Below are 21,523 nucleotides of genomic sequence, written 5' to 3' on the forward strand. Positions count from 1 at the left end.
GCACTAACTTTCTCGTGCTGGAATCTTGTGTTGCCCCAGGGAAAACATGTCTTTGGATCAGGGATTTATGTGTTTGAACATGCTGAAACTTAAAACAGTTTCAGAAACTCTTGGGCTATCTCTGTAAGCTGTACAAAAATCACATAGGCGTGTTAAATACTAGCCACTGGTGTGAGGTCTCTAGATAACAGCTTAAAACAAAAAGTGTGATTCTTGCTTGCTGTGGGTTCCCACTTGGCTGCACACTAAAAGACAGCCAATCTATTATATTAAAAGATGATAACCATAGCATATAGAGACTCGTATTTTGGCACAAAAAAGTAAAAGCAAAAGAAACATTTCTACCACCATGATGCTCTAATATGTTATGATGTTCACCAGTGTATTTGAATAAGCTGAATTAAAATTTAATTTAATTGAACTGAATTGGTTTGAATTGATACAGAAAGTTCTATGCCTTCATCGCCCTGGCACATGGAATGTTCTCTTTGACAAACCATTCAGGTGCCTTTATTTAATAATTTTATACATTTAACATGGCCCCAAATAGCCTTGATGATCAAATATATGCTACGAATTTCAGAGTTTAGTATTGGCCGAAAGACAGTCAGGGTTTTCTAATTTAGTTTGGTTGCTGTTAGGTGTATTTATCCAGTAAAAGTAGTTTGCTGTTTACAGTGCTGTGAAAAAAGTATTTGCCCCATCCTGATTTCTTCTGTTTTTGTGCATCTCTTATACTAAATTGTTTCAGAAATTAAAACAAAATCCCCAATTTAAATGAATACAACCCCAATTCCAGAAAAGTTGGGATGCTGTGTAAAATGTAAATAAAAACAGAATGCAATGATTTGCAAATCCCATAAACTCATATGTTATTCACAATAGAACACAGAAAACATATCAAATGTTTAAACTGAGGAAATGTACCATTTTAAGGAAAAAATAAGGTAATTCTGAATTTTATGGCTGCAACACATCTCAAAAAAGTTGGGATGGGGCAACAAAAGGCTGGAAAAGTAAGTGATACTAAAAAGAAACAGCTGGATGTTAATTGGCAACAGGTCAGTAACATGATTGGGTATAAAAAGAGCATCTTAGATAGGCAGAGTCTTCAGAATTCAAGATGGGTTCACCAATCTGCGGAAAATTGCATCTACAATATGTGGAACAATTCAGAATAATGGGAAGAGTTACAAAGCTATTTCAAAGGCTCTGCGACTGAAATAACCACAGTGAGAGCCATTTTCTCCAAATAGCACAGTAGTGAACCTTCCCAGAAGTGGCCGACCTTCCAAAATTCCTCCAAGAGCACAGCAACAATTCATCCAGGAAGTCACTAAAGACCAAAGGACAACATCAAAGGACCTACAGGCCTCTCTTGCATCAATAAAGGCCACTGTTCACGACTCCACTATCAGAAAGACATTGGGCAAAAATGGCATCCATGGAAGTGTGGCAAGGTGAAAACCACTGCTAACCCAGAAGAATATTAAGGCTCGTTGGAATTTAGTCAAAACACACGTTGATGATCATCATACCTTTTGGGAGAATGTTCTGTGGACTGAAGAGTTGAAAGTGGATCTGTTTGGAAGACAGGGGTCCTGATACATCTGGAACAAACCAAAAATAGAATTCCACAAAAAGATCATCATACCTACGATCAAGCATGGTGGTGGAAGTGTGATGGTGTGGGGATGCTTTGCTGCTTCAGGGCCTGGGCAACTTGCAATAATTGACGGAAATATGAATTCTCCTCTCTAACAGAAAATCCTAAAGGAGAATGTCCGGTCTTCAGTCCATAAATTGAAACTCAAGCACAACTGGATTATGCAGCAAGACAATGATCCAAAGCATAAGAGCAAGTCCTAATCCTAGACTGATCTCCAGTTATCAGAAGGGTTTGGCTGCAGTTACTGCTGCTAAAGGTGGCACAACCAGATTTTAAGTTTAGCTTTTCACATGGGTGATAGATGTTAGATAACTTTTTTTTTGCCTCAATTTAAAAAAACAAACAAACAAAAAAAAAACTGCATTGTGTGTTTACTCAGGTTGCCTTTGTTTTATGTTATTTGAAGATCTAAAATTATTTATTATGTGATAAACAGAAGAAATCAGGCAAATATTTTTTCACAGCATTTTATATGAATGTCTATTTGATATCTTACACAATTTCCCAGCTGTTTCACACTGCATTTAAAACATCGCTTTTATACACACGTTATTAGTATTATTATAAAATTGACTGACACTATGTAAGGATCCAGCTAATTCAAAATTGGAAACTAATTTTTGGAGAACTTTTTTTTGGAAAATTAGAAGAAACATGTTCAGTTGTCATGGTACAACTCAAATTGTTAGAGCTCAATTAACCAATTAATAATTTATGGTCATTTGTATTTTTTATTTATTTAGTTATTTTTAGAGTTGAGTTGTCTAATTTGATATGAATCCTAGGATTGTTTCATTCCTTCTTTTGCTTTCATATTCATAATGCTTCCGAGTTAAGCCAGCAACCTCAGATGGATTGTCTATGCTGCCTTCAATAAACACTAATGGCTCCATACTAAATCTAGATATATATAAAAAAAAAAAATCTATGTTTAATAAGATTCCATTTACATCAACGTCATTCTCAAAGTCATGTTGTGTGCATTTACACAGGGCTTTACACTGAAAAGTATGTCTAGACTATTGTGCAGAAAGCATGGGCTTTTATCTGAGGCATTAATCGAAGCCATCTGCCGTGCCCTGCATCAATTTACTCTCTAAAAAGACAGAGTTTACCTTCTAAATTGTGGAAAAGTGCTATGAAACAGAATGCTGGCACTTCAAAGGAGTGCACCACCTGCATGTCCGATAGCTGTTTTGAGGGAGAGGGAAACGAGGCAGTAATAAGGAGTAAATCTAAAGCTGCTGCGTGAATATTACACACTTTCCTCGAGAAAAAGACGTTTGTACATACATATACATATACTGTAGTGGATATAAATGATAGGTAAATTCTAATTTTATAGACATTATACTCAAACTACACCCAAGAATGGATTCAAACAATGGACATGGTGTTATACATATAAAGATGTCAAATGAGACTAGACACAAACCATTGCGGCTTTGCTGTTCTAACATTTGCATGTAAAGTTACATAAAAACAAATCAAGTTCTAGATATAAATGCTACAAAAATTATTAAAATTACAAATTAATTTGTAGTTATACAAAGATATTGTCATTGATGGGGAAGATTTCAAGTAACAACTAGCAATCAAGGTGAAGGAGCTTCCTAGGTTCCTAAGTTCTGAGGTACAACATTATTAAACAACACTTGCCATGCAAGATTTCAGAAAATGCTCTCAGATTAATAATAAGGAAGGTAAGAGAGAAGCCAGCAGAAAAGAGTTGCAGGATGACCTGAAAACAGCAGGAACAACAGTTACACAGAGAACAATAAACAGTGAATGGCAAAATCAAACACTTTTGTAACAATAAAGTCATGGGGAAAATGTTCACCCTCCTAAATTCTATGTTTTATTTATCAGGATCTAAAAAGCAATATGTGGCCCTCGCCAACATCCATAAACAAACAAATAACCTTAGGTTACGATAAAAAAAAAAACACAACAGATTTCAATATGTAGTAATTTTTCCCCAAAAAGAGGGGTATTCTACTCTATACTTGTATATGGAACAAATGAAAGTAACCTTTCCTAATGTATACTATATGTTGTCCAGTGATAGTGGTAATGGGACAGTGACCACTTTTCTCACTTTTTCTACTACTGTTGCACCTTTCTAACATGATTGGTCAGCAACCTAAGGCAGTGGAGGAATTCTCTCCACAGTGGATTTCACTGCCATGCCAATTGTATCCCCATGGAATAAGGTTGATGACATCACTGACAATCTCTGTCACTTTTACATAAAGTCCAAAGAGGAGAAAAGGAGAGATCCTCCACAGTGGCCATTACTTCCACCACCACGTATCCACCCAATGACTACAATCAACCCAACCTGGTCAAGCAAGTTGGCAATAGAGGAAAGATTTAGCCTGGAAAACAAGCTGCAAGAAGGACTTTGCTGGATTGTGAGTGCTGCTCTGAGCTGGGAGGCTGGCTAAAGTCCAGAAGGAGGATTAGCCTAGGAGTAGGAGATTTGTAAATTAGAAGATAACATGAAAGACTAAAAAATGTCATAGGCATACAAGTAACTATGGCAATTAGTGTTAGATTATTTCAAGAGAAGTGACATGCAGTTAGAGAACATTTTCAAGCTCACTCCTATAACCTCAACTCTACTATGATGCACCCAATACCAGGTCCTCAGCAACCTGAGTGGCTCGCCTTTGAGACCATCTGTCCAGTTATAGTTAAGTATGGTGGCATGGGTATAGATTCAAACCCTTGAACATTCACTGAAAAATGTGAGGTGACTCAGATGGATGTAAGAGAACTGCTACAGGCCATCCTTAGGAGCTGAGACCAAGCTCGTGTAAAGACCTGCGAGTCTATCTGCGCGAGTCCATTAAGCAAGGACACGGACAAGACACCACTCACGCTGCTAAGTATAATTTTCTCCCTCTCTCCACCGTTTCCTCCTCTCTTTTCCTCTCCAAAACATGGAAATTTACATATCTTTCTGCCCCTCGCTCGTACACTTCCTTTGAATGTCATGCTGTTACAATTACTGACCCTGCCAAAATGCACTTTCTTGTTACTCCAGGTCAACTGGGGAAGTTCAATGAAGAGTTTGATATGCTACTGTCCACCATCCTGGATGACGGAACTCCTCTTGTGGTCCTCTGTGACTTCAACGTTCACCTAGACAAGCTGGATGCAGCTGATTTTCTTGTACTCGTTCCCACATTTCACCTCAAGCAGTTCACCACCCCAGCAATTCACAAGGCCAGCAAATAGCTTGACCTCATCCTCACTGTCACGCCCCGAGACGTAAGGGAGTTGAGTACAGAAGCAAATGCAGGTAAAGACGTTTTAATTAAAGGAGGCAGGCAGACAAATCCAAAACATGAAACAGAAGCGTAGTCGAAAACAGCCAATGGGTCGGCGATCGGCAAACAGGCATATACTGGGCTAGGCAGAATTCGAAAATTGAGGTCACTAGAAATGAGGTCAAAACATTAAACATGAAACGTGGACAGGGAAACGAGAGGCGGGTAACAACAGCGTGGTATAAACTAAACTATCTATCAAGGTACGTAATTTAACTAATCTAATGTAATACTCCGCGCCATGTACTGGAAGGCGCGCGCGGTGTATATATAGCAAACATAATCATCGTGAAGTGCTGGCGGCTGACCCCAATCTAGACACACTCTCGAACAACATCCAATGACCAAACAGGGAGGAGACAGAACAGAAACAAAACAAACGCACGTGTCCACAATAAACCATGTCAGTCATCAACATTCGAAGAGCGTGCGCTCACTGAGCACTCGCGCACCTGGCTCGTGCACCTGGTTCGTGCACCTGGCTCGTGCACCTGGCTCGTGCACCTGGCTCGTGCACCTGGCTCGTGCACCTGGCTCGTGCACACGCACACCCTATGGCACTGCAGCCCTGTCTAAAGGGAAGATCGTGACACTCATACATAACTGCACCACACAAAATCTTCTTATTACTCCTCTCCACACCTCTGACCATTTCTTTATCCAGTTTTCTATTTCTCTCCCCTCACCCCGCTCACTGTCTCCATCTTCTACCTCCTTTCATCGCAATCATTGTTCCCTTTCCCACTCATTTCCTCATTTGCATTTTCCTTTTCCTTTGTTTAATTGTTCACACTTCTCCTCCATTGTCACAACCTCTCTTCCCTCTGATAGCCACCTCTCCTTACTGGATTTAAACACCGCAACTGACATGCTATGTTCCACTCTAACATCTTCTCTTGACAGCATCTGCCCCCTAACCTCCAGGCCAGCTCACACATCACCCCTTGGCTCTCAGGAGCTCTGCGTAACAACTGGGCCAAACTAAGGGCGGCAGCTTAAAGGAAATGGCGTAAATCTAACAATCCGACTGACCTAACGAATTGCCAAACTTTTCTCTCTTGTTTTTCCCATAACATCTCCACTGCTAAAGCCATATACTACCAAGAGAAGATTGGCAGCTTTCCCAACACCCTTACTCTCTTCAACACCTTTTCTTCTCTTCTCTGTCCCCCTTCTCCCCCTTCCCCTACCTCTCTCTGTGCAGATGACTTTGCCACTTGCTTTTCCAACAAGGTTACATCAATCAGGAACCAGTTCTCAACCCGAGACACGCATAGACTGGCTCCTCCTCCACGTAACTCAACTGTCCTCCTTCTCTCCTCTCTCAGAGACTGATGTCTCAAAACTCCTCCTCTCTAGCCGTCCCACAACCTGTCCTCTTGGGACTATCCCTTCTCACCTTCTTCAGTCCATCTCTCCCACAATATTGCCTGCACTCACACACAACTTTAACACATCCCTCTCTACTAGCACATACCCTACCTCATTTAAGCAGGCCCGGGTTAACCCACTGCTTAAAAAAACGTCACTTAACCCTGCTGCAGTAGACAACTACAGACCTGTTTCCCTCCTTCCTTTTCTTTCCAAAATCCTTGAAAGAGCTGTTTATAATCAACTCTCCATTTTTCTCACACAAAAAAACCTCCTGGACACCAAGCGGTCTGGCTTCAAAAGCAATCACTCCACAGAGACTGCTCTGCTTTCCATCACTGAAGCCTTAAGACTAGCAAGATCAACCTTAAGATCATCTGTCCTCATCCTATTCGACCTCTCTGTTGCTTTCGACACTGTGAATCATAAGATCCTCCAGTCAACTCTTTCCAGCATAGGCATCACCAGAATGGCTCTGCGTTGGGTGGAATCCTATCTCTCAGACAGATCCTTCAAGGTATTGTGGAGGGGAGGTATTCTGAAACTCAGTAACTCACAACTGGGGTTCCCCAGGGATCAGTTCTGGGTCCACTGCTCTTTTCTATTTATACTACATCTCTGGGGCCTATGATTGAATCTCATGGCTTTTCATATCATTGCTATGCTGATGACACCCAGCTATATTTGTCCTTCCAGCGTGATGATCCATCTCTCTGCACGAATCTATGCTTGCCTGTCTGATATCTCAAACTGGATGACGGAACACCACCTTAAGCTCAGCTTGGCAAAAACTGAGCTTCTCGTCATCCCATCCTGCCCCTCAATCAACCACAACCAACAATCAACCAGACTATACTCTCCCAGTATTTCATAGGCTTGTTCAAATGAGTTTCTCTGTGATGATGGTACCTGCTGCCTCCAAGTGTTTCTGGAGCTCTTTCCGAGTGGTCCTTGGCTCTTGGGCTACTCTTCTGACTATTCTTGTGACTCCCTGGTCAGAAAACTTGCAAGGAGCTCCTGTGCATGGCCGGTTGATGACGGAGTGATGTTGCTTCCTCGTGTGGAAAATGACCCCAATGGTGCTTACTGGAGGATTCAGAAGTTTTGAAATACTTCTGGATCCGATTCCATCAATATGTTTTGCAACAATAAGGTTGCGAAGGTCTCGGGAGAACTCTTTCATTTTACCCATCATGAGATGTTTCTTTTGTGAAACCTTGGTAACGAAAAGCCTTTTTATAGACCATCAATTTACTAATCCAGCTGATATTAATTTGCACAGATAGGAGGTATAATTACTTACGGACTTCAGCTGGTTCCTTGCCTTACCTTGCCTTGGAGATACTTTTTTCCTGGGTCATTCTACTTTATTACATATAAAACTTTATTTATGGACTTTAATGTTGTGAATTCTTTATATTTCCAGATTTCTTGAATTAATACTGATGTCTGATGAAAATTTCATGTGAATAGCATTGGAAATATATTTACTGAAAAAAAATGTTGACGCATTCAATACTTATTTCCCCCACTGTAAATGTAAACAGTTTTAGAAAACAACCAATATCGTGATTCAACCTGATGTTACTAGAACCTTCCAACTCCAGATTTATTGTGCTAGCATACAATTGGGCATAAGAGAATTTAAAATAAAGAAAAATATGTAACCTGTTTAATTTAGCATGAGCTCTCAAAAATTAAAGACTAATCCTAATTTACTGTAATACTGTATATTCATATGTGTGAATGGATTTAGAAGAAGCCAAAGGTTGCCTTCAAACCCAAATGTCCGCTGACAATTGTCATGTGGGATTCGTAATGGAATGGGCAGCCATCTGATGGAAATTATTACATCCAACGATTGCTTTGCATGATCACATAACAGCCAACAAAACTGAGACAATTTTATAAGACCAGGTGCACTTATTGTGCAAACACACTTTCCTGATAATGATCCCATATTCCAGAATGATAACGTCCCAATACACACTGTTAAAACTGAGTGGCTTTAAGAACACCAGGTTCAAGTCAAGTGAAGGGTAGCCCTACTTTTATTGGGTCATTGACATTAATGCATTGTTACATGGTTCTTTTATTTTGATTAACCCTTTAATATGTGAAAAATTTCCCCAGATTTCTTTCTTTTTTCTTTTCAAACTGAAGTTGAACACACCGAGTTGTGTGATGTACAGCTTTGAAGCTTGTACAAATAAATCACAGCTGTGTTATTCATGGTAACACATTCTTTCATGTTGTGTTTATGTTACTTAAACAAATCTAATAAGACAGGCTTTGTACATGGTCAAATGATCACAATAAATACCAAATATCAGGTTCCAGATCACTTCTAGCAAGCTCTTACAGTATATCTACTGTAACCATCGCTGTATACATGTATACATGATTTGATGGTTTTTAAAACACCTTTATTACATGCATACATAATATAAAGAATATTTAATCTAAAATCTGTAATATCATGTTACATACTGCCTGGAATGTAACAAGTGTTACATAAAACCATAAATGATTAAAAAAAAATCTGAAATATGAGGAAAGGTTGCCTCTATTACACTGTAAATAAAAGCAGTAGGTTCCCAGATCTAGTCCAGCTGCAAACCAAAATGCGGCATGAATAAAGTGTGGTTAAGTCTGAGTATATGAGCAGCTGGAATGAACGATGTGTGTGATATTATAGGATATGGCTAGGCTGGTTTGTAGTGGTTTAGTTAGCTTTAACTGCACAGCACCGCATAACTAAGCAAACCATCAACACTGCTCATAGAACCTGTATGGTTGGGTTTGGTGCATATAAATCCAGATTGTTTTGGGTCAAGTGAACAGACCTGTGACCTATGCAAATTGAAGAAGCTCACATAGTCTGGCATATTTCATAATTTATCTGCAAACAAATACTGAAGGCATTAATATTCCTTTGAGCCTGTAAATATGAAATATGATTACAGACCATGTTTATGGCTGTTTTCTCAAGTTTGGTGTAAACTGCAGCCATTATCCACAATAAGGTTTACCACAATAGATAAAAGTGCAATTCTTGTAAGCAAGCTGAGTGCTTAACCAATTATGAATCTATGTTGAGACGGAAGAGAGGGCTTGTTGTTTTCCCATTATTGAAAAAATTTAGAATCCAAACCATATTTAAGATTTAAACGCCATGTTACCATAGATATATCATGTAAACCATTTAAGAAACCATCTCAAACTTGGCTATATCTAAACTAAATAATATAGCAGCACAATTGTATTTGTTTCTAGAACAACTGGATTAATAAGGGTCTAGACATACTTATGAAGCATGATCTGGTAACCACTGACAGTTCAAGCTTCAATCACTCTTTACAACCATGGTGAGCAGAAAAGAATCTCAGCATGCACAGAACATCGAACCTTGAAGTGGATAGACTACAACAGCAGAAGACCATATCAGGTTCCAATCCTGTAAGCCAAGAACAAGAATCTGAAGCTGTCATGGGCACAGGCTCATTGAAATAGGACAGTTGAAGATTAGAAAAAAAAATGACCTGGTATTTTTCCAGTTTTCAACTGTACAGGTTCGGTGAGTCTTCTTTGAGACGTTTCCACCCACTGTTGCTCACGCAATGTTTTTTGTTTTTTGCACCATTCTGTATAAACTGTAGGGACTGTTGTGTGTGAAATTCCCAGGAGATCAAAGGTTTATAAAATACTCAAACAAGCCCATCTGGCATCTGGCAACAACCATGCCATAAGTCAGAGAGATCACATTTTTCTTCATTCTGATGTTTGATTTGAACATTAACCGAAGCTCTTGACCTGTATCTGCATGATTTCTTGCATTGCACGGCTGCCACATGATTGGTTGATTAGATAATTGCATGAAGTGTTAATAAAGTGGACGGTGAGTGTACTTTATATAATTGTGCAGAACCACAGTTGCAGCATCACACGGGTTGGTTTAAGAATAAAGTCCACAAACATGCCAAGGCTGGCTATGGAAGACTATTCTATTGTTTTGTTAATTTCTGAAGAGACTTCTGGGCCTAGACAGGATTGTTTGATTCCTGCTTGCTTTGATCAAATTAACAAATTTTTTGAGTTGGCCACAGCAGCTGTCGGTATAAGACTGCACATATCAGAACATGTCTGAGACATTACAATAAATAGAATTATGTAGAATATATCAGAATACTTGACTAAATTACTCAGTGTTTGAGACTGCCTTACTGTTGTAATCAGGACTTTCTATCAGCACTTACCAGCTGGCAAAAATGATCTACTAGCTAGGCATGTATATTGGCAGGTAGTAGCTGGTTCAGCAAGGAAAAATCCACAAACTTACAAATGTCTTTAAAGTGATTATATTAATAAACTGTCTATTTATTCTGCAATTTAGCATTTATGTTTTTCATGTAGTGTATTTTTTCTACACTATTATGCAAAAGTAACCTGAAAGTTAGTTATGATTGACAATACAAATTCTAATACTGCAGTGATTAAAAACAAAAAAACATGACATTTGGTTCTAACCCAAAGATGAAAATGAGCAAAGGCTGCAAACATGCAATGTGTCAGTCTATAACATTTGCACATAACCAGGCATTGGGGCTCATTTTTCTAAGGCCACATAATACTAGCTCTGTGTCTGGCTTCTCCACCCCAGTCAAAATCTTCTTCATCTGTCACTGCTTGTGAAGAAGGAAAAACATCCCACTTAAAGTAGGCTTTAAGTCTTGTTTAGTTACAGAAGTTCTGTCTGACAGTTCTATAATACCAGGGTCATTAGAGGGACACTGTCCTCATTCCTGGAATTGACTACTGAAGTCCTGCAATAGGTTTACAATTTAGCCCTGCAATTTTCTGCTGCCTTTCTGAATAATAACCTTTTCAGCTTTTTTTCACTTTTATTCTGTTACTCATCTTCATTATACAAACAGATAACCAACAAATAAAATAGTGGGTTCACAGCCCCTAAGGAACACAACACATTATTTAACCAAAAACAGAAAGTCCTCACACTAACCAAGATCTGGGTAACATTTTCTACTTTCTACACTACAGCAGAAGCATAAATCAAACTGTACGAAGTGCTATACGTTGCCAGGCTTGGCTGACTCCTGTGTAACCAGGCAGCAAACAGAAGTCTTCTGGGATCAGCTCTTGAGAAAGCCCTGTTTTGGCTAACCTGGATAATTAGAACTGCAGTAATGCTATAAAGTTAATCCATGCTTTTGAGTCTCATGTTCTTCTCTTGTTTGACTTTTGTATTTTAAACATCTTCATAAAAGGCTTTTATTGTTATTATTGTTATTGTTTTTTTTATTGCTAATAAGTTGCTCATGTTAACTTTTAAAGGCGCTGCAATTAAATCCCTAAAGAAAGAACAATCCCATGCTGATTCAAGTTCATATTATACTAATGTAGCAATATGCAAGCTGCATCAGTATGACATAACATTTTCTTCAATTTAAAAATGTAAGTGAACACACTTGCAGCAGCCCATTGAAAATTTGGGCTGAATATTTGGGGTATTTACAGGGATATGATATTTATTCTAGCTTCAAAAATACAGAATCATTATCATTCTCACTTGCTACTGAATTTAAGTCAGAAATGTCCAAAAGCAAGGCACCAACCAGTACATTCCAACCAGTGAGACATGGTAACCTGAGTGCTGTGAGGTAACAAAAACAAAATAGTGCATTTCCTTTTTTTTTTTTTTTTTTTTTTTTTTTTACATGTTTCTAAGAATTATGAAGATCAAGCTGTGTAACTACAATTGTTTGATAAGCACAATGAAGTAAAGATAAACGGCCAAATGTGTTTGGTTGGGTATTTTTGATGATGCCTCCTCATAATATGCAAACTTAATATGCTAAATTTACATTTGGATTTGGATGGTTAAAAGCCAATTACCCATAGCAGTATAGGATCTGGTGTTAATTAGGGCCTTCCCACCTTCCCAGCATTTCCACTTAGTGGTAAATCATGTCTAGACAGTACTGACCTATAAACCTAGGCATGATGACATGTGTATGAGAACATGGCCCAGGTTTAAAATAAACAAACAATCCAAAAAAAAAAAAAAAAAAAAAAAAAAAAAAAAAAAACAACCAATATGTGCATTTTGTCTTACACTTAATGAGACCTTCAGCATTATATTCAGCACATATTTACAGTGCAAGTGTCTACTGTGACTCAGTGTGTGTTTCCCATAGATTAAATGAAGCATAGCCTCTTTAAACTCACATCTGGGTGTTGTCTCTGTGTGAGGAGCTGCAGCTGCTGCTGGATTTCATCTGGACACTCCTCCTGCTCTCTTGACTCCTTCATATCCCGCAGGACCCTCTCGCCCAGTTCTGTAGCCTTTTTGTCCTGATTCAGCAGATAAAACACCTTTGTTAACTTTCACGAACAGTTTATATGATGATCTAAACTTTACTGAATAATACTAGAATTTGTCTAACTCTCTGCCTACGATGAATGTCATAATGCTTAAAATAATACTATGTAGCAGGACTTTTAAGAAATCAAAATATCACAGAATCCAAATATATAGCATATTCATGACATCAATTTCGAAAGTGTTTTCTACACTCAAACGATAGTCAGAATGAAGTGACTTTGTCCTTTTCAGTTCACTTGCTATCAGACACTTGCTATCAGAACTGGTATGAAATGTTCAGCCTTAAATCTATAGTATGTGCAGTGGCAGCACAGCAGTCAAGGTTCTGTGTTAGTAACCGTAAGACTGTGAGTTCAAACTCAATCTCTGCCAAGAGGAGCAAATATCTCAACCAGCCTTGTTTTTTTCTTGCAAGGTTAAAAATTTATAAATATAATGTAAATGTACATGTAGATTAGGTTTATATACAAAGGAATGTACATACAGTCCACTGTATCGGAAGTAAATTCCCCAAGTATTGGAATGGCAAGGTCAATTAAATTTTTTATGCTAAAACACAGAAGACATTTAGATTTGAGATCAAATGAGATGATAGATCAGAAGTTCAGCTTTCATTTCCGACATCTACAACAGGGGAAATAAGTATTGGATATGTCAACATTTTTTTTCAGTAAATATATTTCCAATGAGGCTATTCACATAAAATTTTCACCACATCAGTATTAACTCAAGAAATCCAGAAATATAAAAAATTCACAACATTAAAGTCCATAAATAAAGTTATGTGTAATGATAATGATGAGTCTTTATTGGGCACATACACACTACAGCACAGTGAAATGCTTTTCTTCGCATACCCCAGCATGCCAGGAAGTTGGGGTCAGAGCACAGGGTCAGCCATGATACAGCAGAGAGAGCTGGAGCAGAGAGAGTTGGGGGCCTTGCTCAATAATAATAATAATAATAATAATAATAATAATAATAATAATAATAATAGTAGTAATAATAATAATAATAATAATAATAAAGTGGGGCACACGGTGGCTTAGTGGTTAGCACGTTCACCTCACAACTCCAGGGTCTGGGGTTCAAGTCCCGCTGGGGCCATGTGTGTGTGGAGTTTGCATGTTCTCCCCGTGCTGCAGGGGTTTCCTCCGGGTACTCCGGTTTCCTCCCCCAGTCCAAAGACATGCATGGTAGGCTGATTGGCGTGTCTAAAGTGTCCGTAGTGTATGAATGGGTGTGTGAGTGTGTATGTGATTGTGCCCTGCGATGGACTGGCACCCTTTCCAGGGTGTACCCCGCCTTGTGCCCGATGTTGCCTGGGATAGGCTCCAGGTTCCCCCATTGGGGCCATTATCCACAAGTGGAAGCAACATCACTCCGTCATCAACCGGCCACACACAGGAGCTCCTCGCAAGATTTCTGACCAGGGAGTCAGAAGAATAGTCAGAAGAGTAGCCCAAGAGCCAGGGACCACTAGGAAAGAGCTCCAGAAACACTTGGAGGAAGCAGGTACCATCATCACAGAGAAAACAACTGACAGTGCACTCCACTTCTCACGCTCACCCCACAAGACTCCATTACTAAAGAAAAGGCATGTCGAAGCTTGTTTAAAGTTTGCTACAATTCATTTGGAGAAGCCTATGAAATACTGGGAGAGTGTAGTCTGGTCAGACGAGTGCAAAATTGAACATTTTGGCTGTCATACTACACACCATGTTTGGAGAAGAAATGGCACTGCACATCACCCTAAAAACACTAAACCAACAGTGAAGTTTGGAGGTCGAAGCATCATGGTGTGGGGCTGTTTTTCATCGCATTGTACTGGCAGACTTCATATAAATGAAGGAGCAAGGAATGGAACCCTTTACCGGAAGTTTATTGAGAAGAATTTGCTGCCATCCACCAGGATGATGAAGATGAGACATGGGTGGACCATCCAGCAGGACAACGATCCAAAACATACAGCAAATGAAGCTCTCAACTGGTTTCGGGCAAAAAAAAAAAAAAAAATCAAGGCGTTAGAATGGTCCAGTCAATCACCTGACTTGAATTTTTAAAGACAATATTTGAATAAGATTTAAAGACAATAAGTTTAGAAGAATGGACCAAAATCACACTTGAATACTGTGGCCAATTAATTTCTTCATACAGGAAGCATCTTGAAGCTGTCATTACAAAAATGGCTTCTCCACCAAGTATTACATAAATTTCAGGTAGCGTGTTCAATACTTTTTTCCTGTGTCATTCTACTTTATTACACATAACTTTATTTATGGACCTTAATATTGTGAATTCTTTATATTTCCAGATTTCTTGAGTTAATACTGATGTCTGGTAAAAATTTCATGTGAATAGCCTCATAGGAAATACATTTACAGAAAACATTTTTGACGTGTCCAATACTTATTTCCCCCACTGTAGTTAAACAACTTAGAGCACGGCACCTTCTGTTTTGTTTGGTGATCATAAATATTGGAACATTTCTTGCTGACCAGGTGTACCCTGTTAGTTTGATTGTTTAAACAATTAATATCTCTGAATGTCTATTTTTGGTTTGAGCCTTGGGTTTTGCAAGTAAAGGCTATGCTTGTTGTTCAAAAGGATGAACCAACATGAAGACTAGAGAGAGCAGTCTATGGGAGAAGAGCAAGCCATTTTGAAGCTGAGAAAAGATGGAAAAATCAATCAGAGCCATTGCACGAGCACTGGACATAGACAGTACAACAATTTGGAATGTCTTGAAAAAGAAAGAAACCACTAATGCACTAACAACCAGACATGGAACAGATAAGGCAAAGAAAACAACAGATTTAGAAACATTGTGAGAGCTGTGAAGAAAAACAACAGTTTGGGGTGAAGGTATCACAATCCACCATTCAAAGAAGACTTTGAAAACAGAAATATAGAGATCCTACCACAATTTGCAAACCACTCATCAGCAGTAAAAATTGGAAGGGCAAAATGGAATTTGCAAGGAAATACAGAGATGAACCTCGTAAGTTCTGGAACGAAGATTAACCTCTACCAAAGTGTCTGAAAGACCAAAATCAAAAGTGGGGAGAAAGAAAGGATCTGCTCCTAAGGAAATAAGTAGAAGGTTTTAGACTGGCCAAGTCAATCAACACACCTTAACCCAGTGGAGTATGCATTTCACCTCCTAAAGGGAGAAGGGAGGAAAGCCCCCAACACAAACAAAAAACTTAAAGAAGCTGTGGTACACGCCTGGAAAAGCATCACAAAAGAAGAATGCACCGTTTGGTGAGGTCAGTGGGTCGCTGGCTTGGTGCAACTATTGCAAGCAAGGGATGTGCAACCAAATATTAAAATTAAGTAAAGTGTCATTTAGAATTGCTGTTCCAGCACTTTCAGAGGGGACTATAGATCATCTTCCAACACACTTCATAATCTAAGATAGAAAAACTAAATCAAATGGTTCTGATTATTGAAAAGATCTTATGTGCAGATTGTTCTCTTTCACGATCCCTGCTAATTTAAAAAAAGGTTTTAAAAAAATCCAAAATGAATAAGTAAACAATGAAATCATTCTGTTTATTTAGTTTGCTGTAATGTAGTGTTTCTTATCCAACACCCTCATTTAAAGAGGCCTTGTGGCATTTCACAGTCTCATAAAGCAAGGCTAGAATGTCTAAATTTAAACCCTAACCTAAAATTTACAGGGATCTTACTCAGAGCCACGGTCAAGTGCAATATATACTTCATAAAGATTTTCCCATGCACACACAGAGACCAAGACAACATGTACCAAAAAAACAAAACACAACGAGGAAATATACTTTTAGCAGCTTGTACAAAACTCATTCTTATTCTCAATCTATTGATCTGTGTAGTGATTATTTAGACATTTGCAATCCTTCTGAATAAAGGTTCAAATGAGATCAACCCATTAGGGGTTCAACCCCAAATTTTAGCCAGACCTATTTTAGTTCTTCTATATTAACTGTATAAAAATAAATAAATAAATAAATAAAATTAACAAAATAATAATAAAAAAAAGACATGTGGAAATGCCTAGAATATTGTCAAATTTAGCTAGCATTTCCTATTATAAGATTTCTAAGCCTATTATTATCTCTCTTTTTTTTTGCAATTATTTATTAATGATTCCAAATTATGTAACAATTTTAGAAAGAACCAAAACAATCTGCCAATAGAATATGGAAATTTGGAGCCTGGAATTAGTATAAATGTCTAACAATAGGTTTAATAATTATATTTGGTTTATTGCAATCTCATAGTAGGAAATACTAAATGAGGCTGATGTTGTTACAGCAGTTTCACTAAAAAGATCAGAATGAAATGTGTCACACGATACCCTTAGAGCTCTGGTTATGCATTTATTAGGAAGACACTGTTAATCATTAAGATAAAAAGATAGTTTTGTTGAGAGGGTGAGAAAGATCCAGCATCAGGCAGAACACCGGGTCTAGTATTCAGAAGGTTGTGAGCTTAAATCCAAGGACTACCAGAGCAACTTTTGGAATGCTGAGCAACCCCTAACTGCTTAGCTCTAGGTTTATATTGTGTTCTGTCTCATTTGTACTTCAGTTTGGCTAGGAGCATTGACCAAGTGAATGAAACATCAGATTTAGATTTGATTTTCTCCAGGACCCAAACACAGGTCCCAGATTCCAAAATGTGGTGTATAATATACTGCAAACAACCATATAACCACAGTGGTTTACTGCTCACACATGCACTGTAACAGACAGATGGATTCAAATAAGAGCACTTCAGAGTAAGTTCTTGTTGCTTTTCCCAAATGTCACACAGAGTGGATTCTAGACAGGGTCTGTTTGATACTGCAACCGGTGAGGAGGAGATAACATATTGTTAACACCTTTTCAAACTGGGTCTCAGCTGCCATGTGTTTACATCAGTGTCATGAACCAGGACTCGAAAGTTAGCAATACCAAAGCAAATAGATTCAGTCTACTACATCTGCAACAAAACAACATCCATCCATCCCAGCCATGTAAGGAATAAAACATGAAATGGCGTTATAGGAAAATAATTAATGGCAGCATGATGTGATGCCTTTACCACCTTGATTTTTTAAAAAAATACTTATTTAAAGTATGAGCATGTGCTGAAGTGTTTTATTCCTCTCATACAACAAAAATGACAATTTACAATAATATGTCTGCAAGCAGCAATTATCAAGGTTCAAGCCGTTTTGGCCCTTAAATATGTTTAAAGATATTACTTAATATTATGCAATCCTATAAGCACCTAAATCAATGAAAAACTAAGATAATTTTAAGAAATATCAGCCTTCATTAAGCTCGTCTAATAGCTGCTGAACATTGATTGACCAATGGCGGCCATGTTTTTCAAGATTCACAATTGTCCTCATATACTTTGATTGGGCCTTGGACAAGGACAAGATTTATTTATCATGTGTATTGGACCAATGGTTCCACATTTAGTGCTAATTTAAAGTCTTGTTCTGTTATAGTGCCACCAACTTGTCACAATCAGTAATTTAGTTTTTAGATATGTCCTCAGATTTTATTATATATATATATATATATATATATATATATATATATATATATATATATATATATATATATATATATATATACACACACATATATATATATATATGGTGAAAATATCTCATTCCGTTCAAGAGTTGTAGCCGTTATAGTCAAAGAGGTCACGCCCACTTCAAACGTTTTGATGTGCCCTTGCAAGGGTAAATTAAAAGTTCAACTATTTTTGATAATTATTGATCTAAATAGTCCAAAGAATTGTCCTGCAATCGCTTTGTTTCAGTTGAGCGAAAAACCTAGGACGAGTTCGCAAAAGCCTGTTTTTAAAATAATCTCAAATATTTAACAAACAATTTGATTGACAGCAGTGCTCCTAGAGGCAAAGTTGTTCAGAATGAGGAGATCTAACAGATGATACAAAGAACATGTGTATGTCTGAAACAGCAGATAATATACACTCATTTACACAACCATTTTAAGTTTGTTGTTTTTTTTACTATAACCAAGTGGCCAAACTTAGCAATTTTTGTCACGCAACCTTAGACTGAGCCTTTACATGAGCAATACAAGTTTGGTGAAAATATCTCTCTGTTTAAGTATTATTACTATGTACCTAATGTGACCAAGTCCATTACCTTTACTTTTGGTATGTCATTGACACGTAAAATCGAAAACTTTTTTTGATAATTATTTATAAATAGACTCCAGAGAATCTTGTAGCACTTGTTTCCTTGATATTGATCAAAAAACCTATGACTAGTTCACAAAAGTAGGTTTTATCTGAAATATTTACCAAACAGTTTGACAGACCCAAATGATTCTTGGACAAAGTTGTTTAGAATGAGAACAGGTATCATTTAATATATATTACTTGTGTTTTTTCAAAGTACTGCGTTATATACAACCATAAACACCTACAAAAATGATAGTGCCACCCAGTGGTCGATTTTTAAAAAAAAACCTTTGCATAAATCTCTTGGACCAAGAGTCAAATATGTCCACCAAGTTTCGTTCCGATCAGCCATTCTTAACCTTGTCTAATAGCTGCTGAAATCTGATTGGCTGTGATCGGCCATGTTTTTCAACATACATGAATGTCCTCATAGACACTGATGCCAGTTGAGACAGACACTGTATGCAAATTTTGAAGTCAATCAGATCAACAGTTCCATGGTTACAGCCACTTTTATGGGTTTTTTATAGCACCACCATGTAGCAAAACCACATAATTTTTGATTGACATAGATTGGCCTCGTACATAATCATGCAAAGATTGGTGAAGATATCTCATTTCATTCAAGAATTATAGCCATTTACATAAAAGTGGCCATGCCTACTTCCTGTGTTTTCGCATACTGTAGCTATCTCAAGTTCAAAGTTCAAACTTTTTTTGATAATAAATTGCAAGGAAACTTAATAGAATTGTTTGGCACTGGTTTCATCTCAATCTGATGAAAAACCTAGGACTAGTTCACAAAAGTAGGTTTTCCAAAAAATCTAAGATGGCGGAAAATTTTTAATGACAGAAATGAAATCGGAAATATACATTTTGTTCATAGATATAAGACACTCGAGTCTGTGACAATGGTTCAAAAGTTATGGCCATTATTCTAAAAATTCTCACTATAGCACCACCATCTGGTCGATCAGGCTGAAACATTGTGGTGCTGTAGTACTCTGGGGGACTACCTTCCCTCAAAGTTTCAGCTCTCTACAACTTACGGTTTGGTCTGCACAGTTAGATTTAGGGCAGAATAATAATACTAAAAATCCTTACAACTACAATAGGGTTTCAGCCCTTCAGGCTTGAACCCCTAATTATAACAATGATTTTTTTTTTAATTAAAGCATGACAATACTTTTGATATTATACCAGTGACTGTAGTTATTTTTTTAAAGATCAGATCATACTTTTTATGTTTATATTGCCTTATGTTGTAAAAACGTATGTTTATGCTGTATAGGTGCGTCATACAACTTCTAATAAAAATGTTTTAACAATTATTATTTTTTTAAACTTAGTGAAGGACCACTGCAACTGAAGAAGAACAAATAGAGAGAGTCAAAGACAGTGGTTGACTAGCCATGATTCTGTTTCTAAAATTAGTGACTGCAGTTTTAAGGGAACTCAATCCATTACAAACAAAATAGATTGGGATCAGTTATGACATCTACTAGCTACAAATATTAAGTTCTGTGGGTTATGGGGGAACTATTTTACTTAGTGAAAACAAAGCCTAAATAATTTTTTTTTATTATTATTTCACTGTGTTCTTCACTGTAAACATCGTGGGATGGTTTTAAATTTCTGCAATAATACCACTCAATACCAGTTTTCTTTTCCAGTTATGCTATTCCTTTGCATATCTTGTTAAATGCTTCTCCAAAGAAGTGTTTACATCTTGGAAGACCTGCATACTTCTAAATAGTAATGAAGATATTAAGATATAAAATGAGCTTTTGTATTGCTGTGCTGAGTGCCCCCAGAATCAGACTATGTAACCTGAGCCTTGGAAGTTTGGCGTAACTCTAACAAAAACAGAGGCAGCATGAGTCACATAGTCTGCCCCTCCACTTCTGGGCTTTTACTTACTGCCACGTGGAAGGAGGATCTCAGCCAAAGCCTCTCCACACACAATCCCTTCCAATGGATATATTAAACCTGTAGGGTCCAGTGTACAGAACACTACACCTTTGTATAGCTCACCAGTGGCTAAGGCAGAGCACTGAAATTGTATGCAAAACTCCAACACTTACTTCAACAAACAGAAACACTAAGACAGCTGCAGCCATGACAAAAACTTAGGTTGAGGTATGAACGGTCAAGTTTAAACTATAACAGATGCTACATGCATTGAATGAGACAAAGAATCCTGTGTTTCATATTGATTTAAATAAGTCAGGTGAGCAGTAGAACATATACTGTAATATAAAAATAAAGTAGGTGGATTGGCAACTCTTAATTGCCCTTAGGTGTAAAATGAGTGTGTGAATATATGTGTGTGTGTGTGTGTGTGTGTGTGTGTGTGTGTGTGTGTGTGTGTGTGTGTGTGTGTGTGTGTGTGTGTGTGTGTGTGTGTGTGTGTGAGAGAATGGTGTCCCATTCAAGGTGAATTCCCACTTCACACCCAGTGTTTCAGATCCACTGTGACCCTGATCAGGATAAAGTGGTTATTGAAAATTAATGAACTGTAACAAATGCTGGGAATTATTGTAGAAATTA

The 21,523-nt window shown here is 37.7% G+C and overlaps 1 protein-coding gene across 12 annotated transcripts in view; it reads right to left on the reverse strand.

Moving 5' to 3' along the window:
• The window catches only part of fsip1 (fibrous sheath interacting protein 1), a 53,943-nt gene that overhangs the window by 2,077 nt on the left and 30,343 nt on the right, over positions 1–21,523 (reverse strand). For 6 of the 12 annotated variants that reach the window (XM_053632277.1, XM_053632274.1, XM_053632276.1 and 3 more), the window contains 2 exons: positions 12,622–12,747; positions 1,539–1,610 (listed from right to left, as the gene is read on the reverse strand). In XM_053632277.1, the coding sequence (XP_053488252.1) occupies positions 1,539–1,610; positions 12,622–12,747 (198 nt within the window). Of the gene's footprint in view, positions 1–1,538; positions 1,611–12,621; positions 12,748–13,599; positions 13,696–13,843; positions 14,365–14,652; positions 14,766–21,523 lie in introns of those variants that run through there. The other 6 variants (XR_008386724.1, XR_008386725.1, XM_053632280.1 and 3 more) reach the window with 6 other exon arrangements.

The sequence above is a fragment of the Ictalurus furcatus genome, chromosome 9 (assembly GCF_023375685.1).
Source record: "Ictalurus furcatus strain D&B chromosome 9, Billie_1.0, whole genome shotgun sequence".
Lineage (NCBI taxonomy): Eukaryota > Metazoa > Chordata > Actinopteri > Siluriformes > Ictaluridae > Ictalurus > Ictalurus furcatus.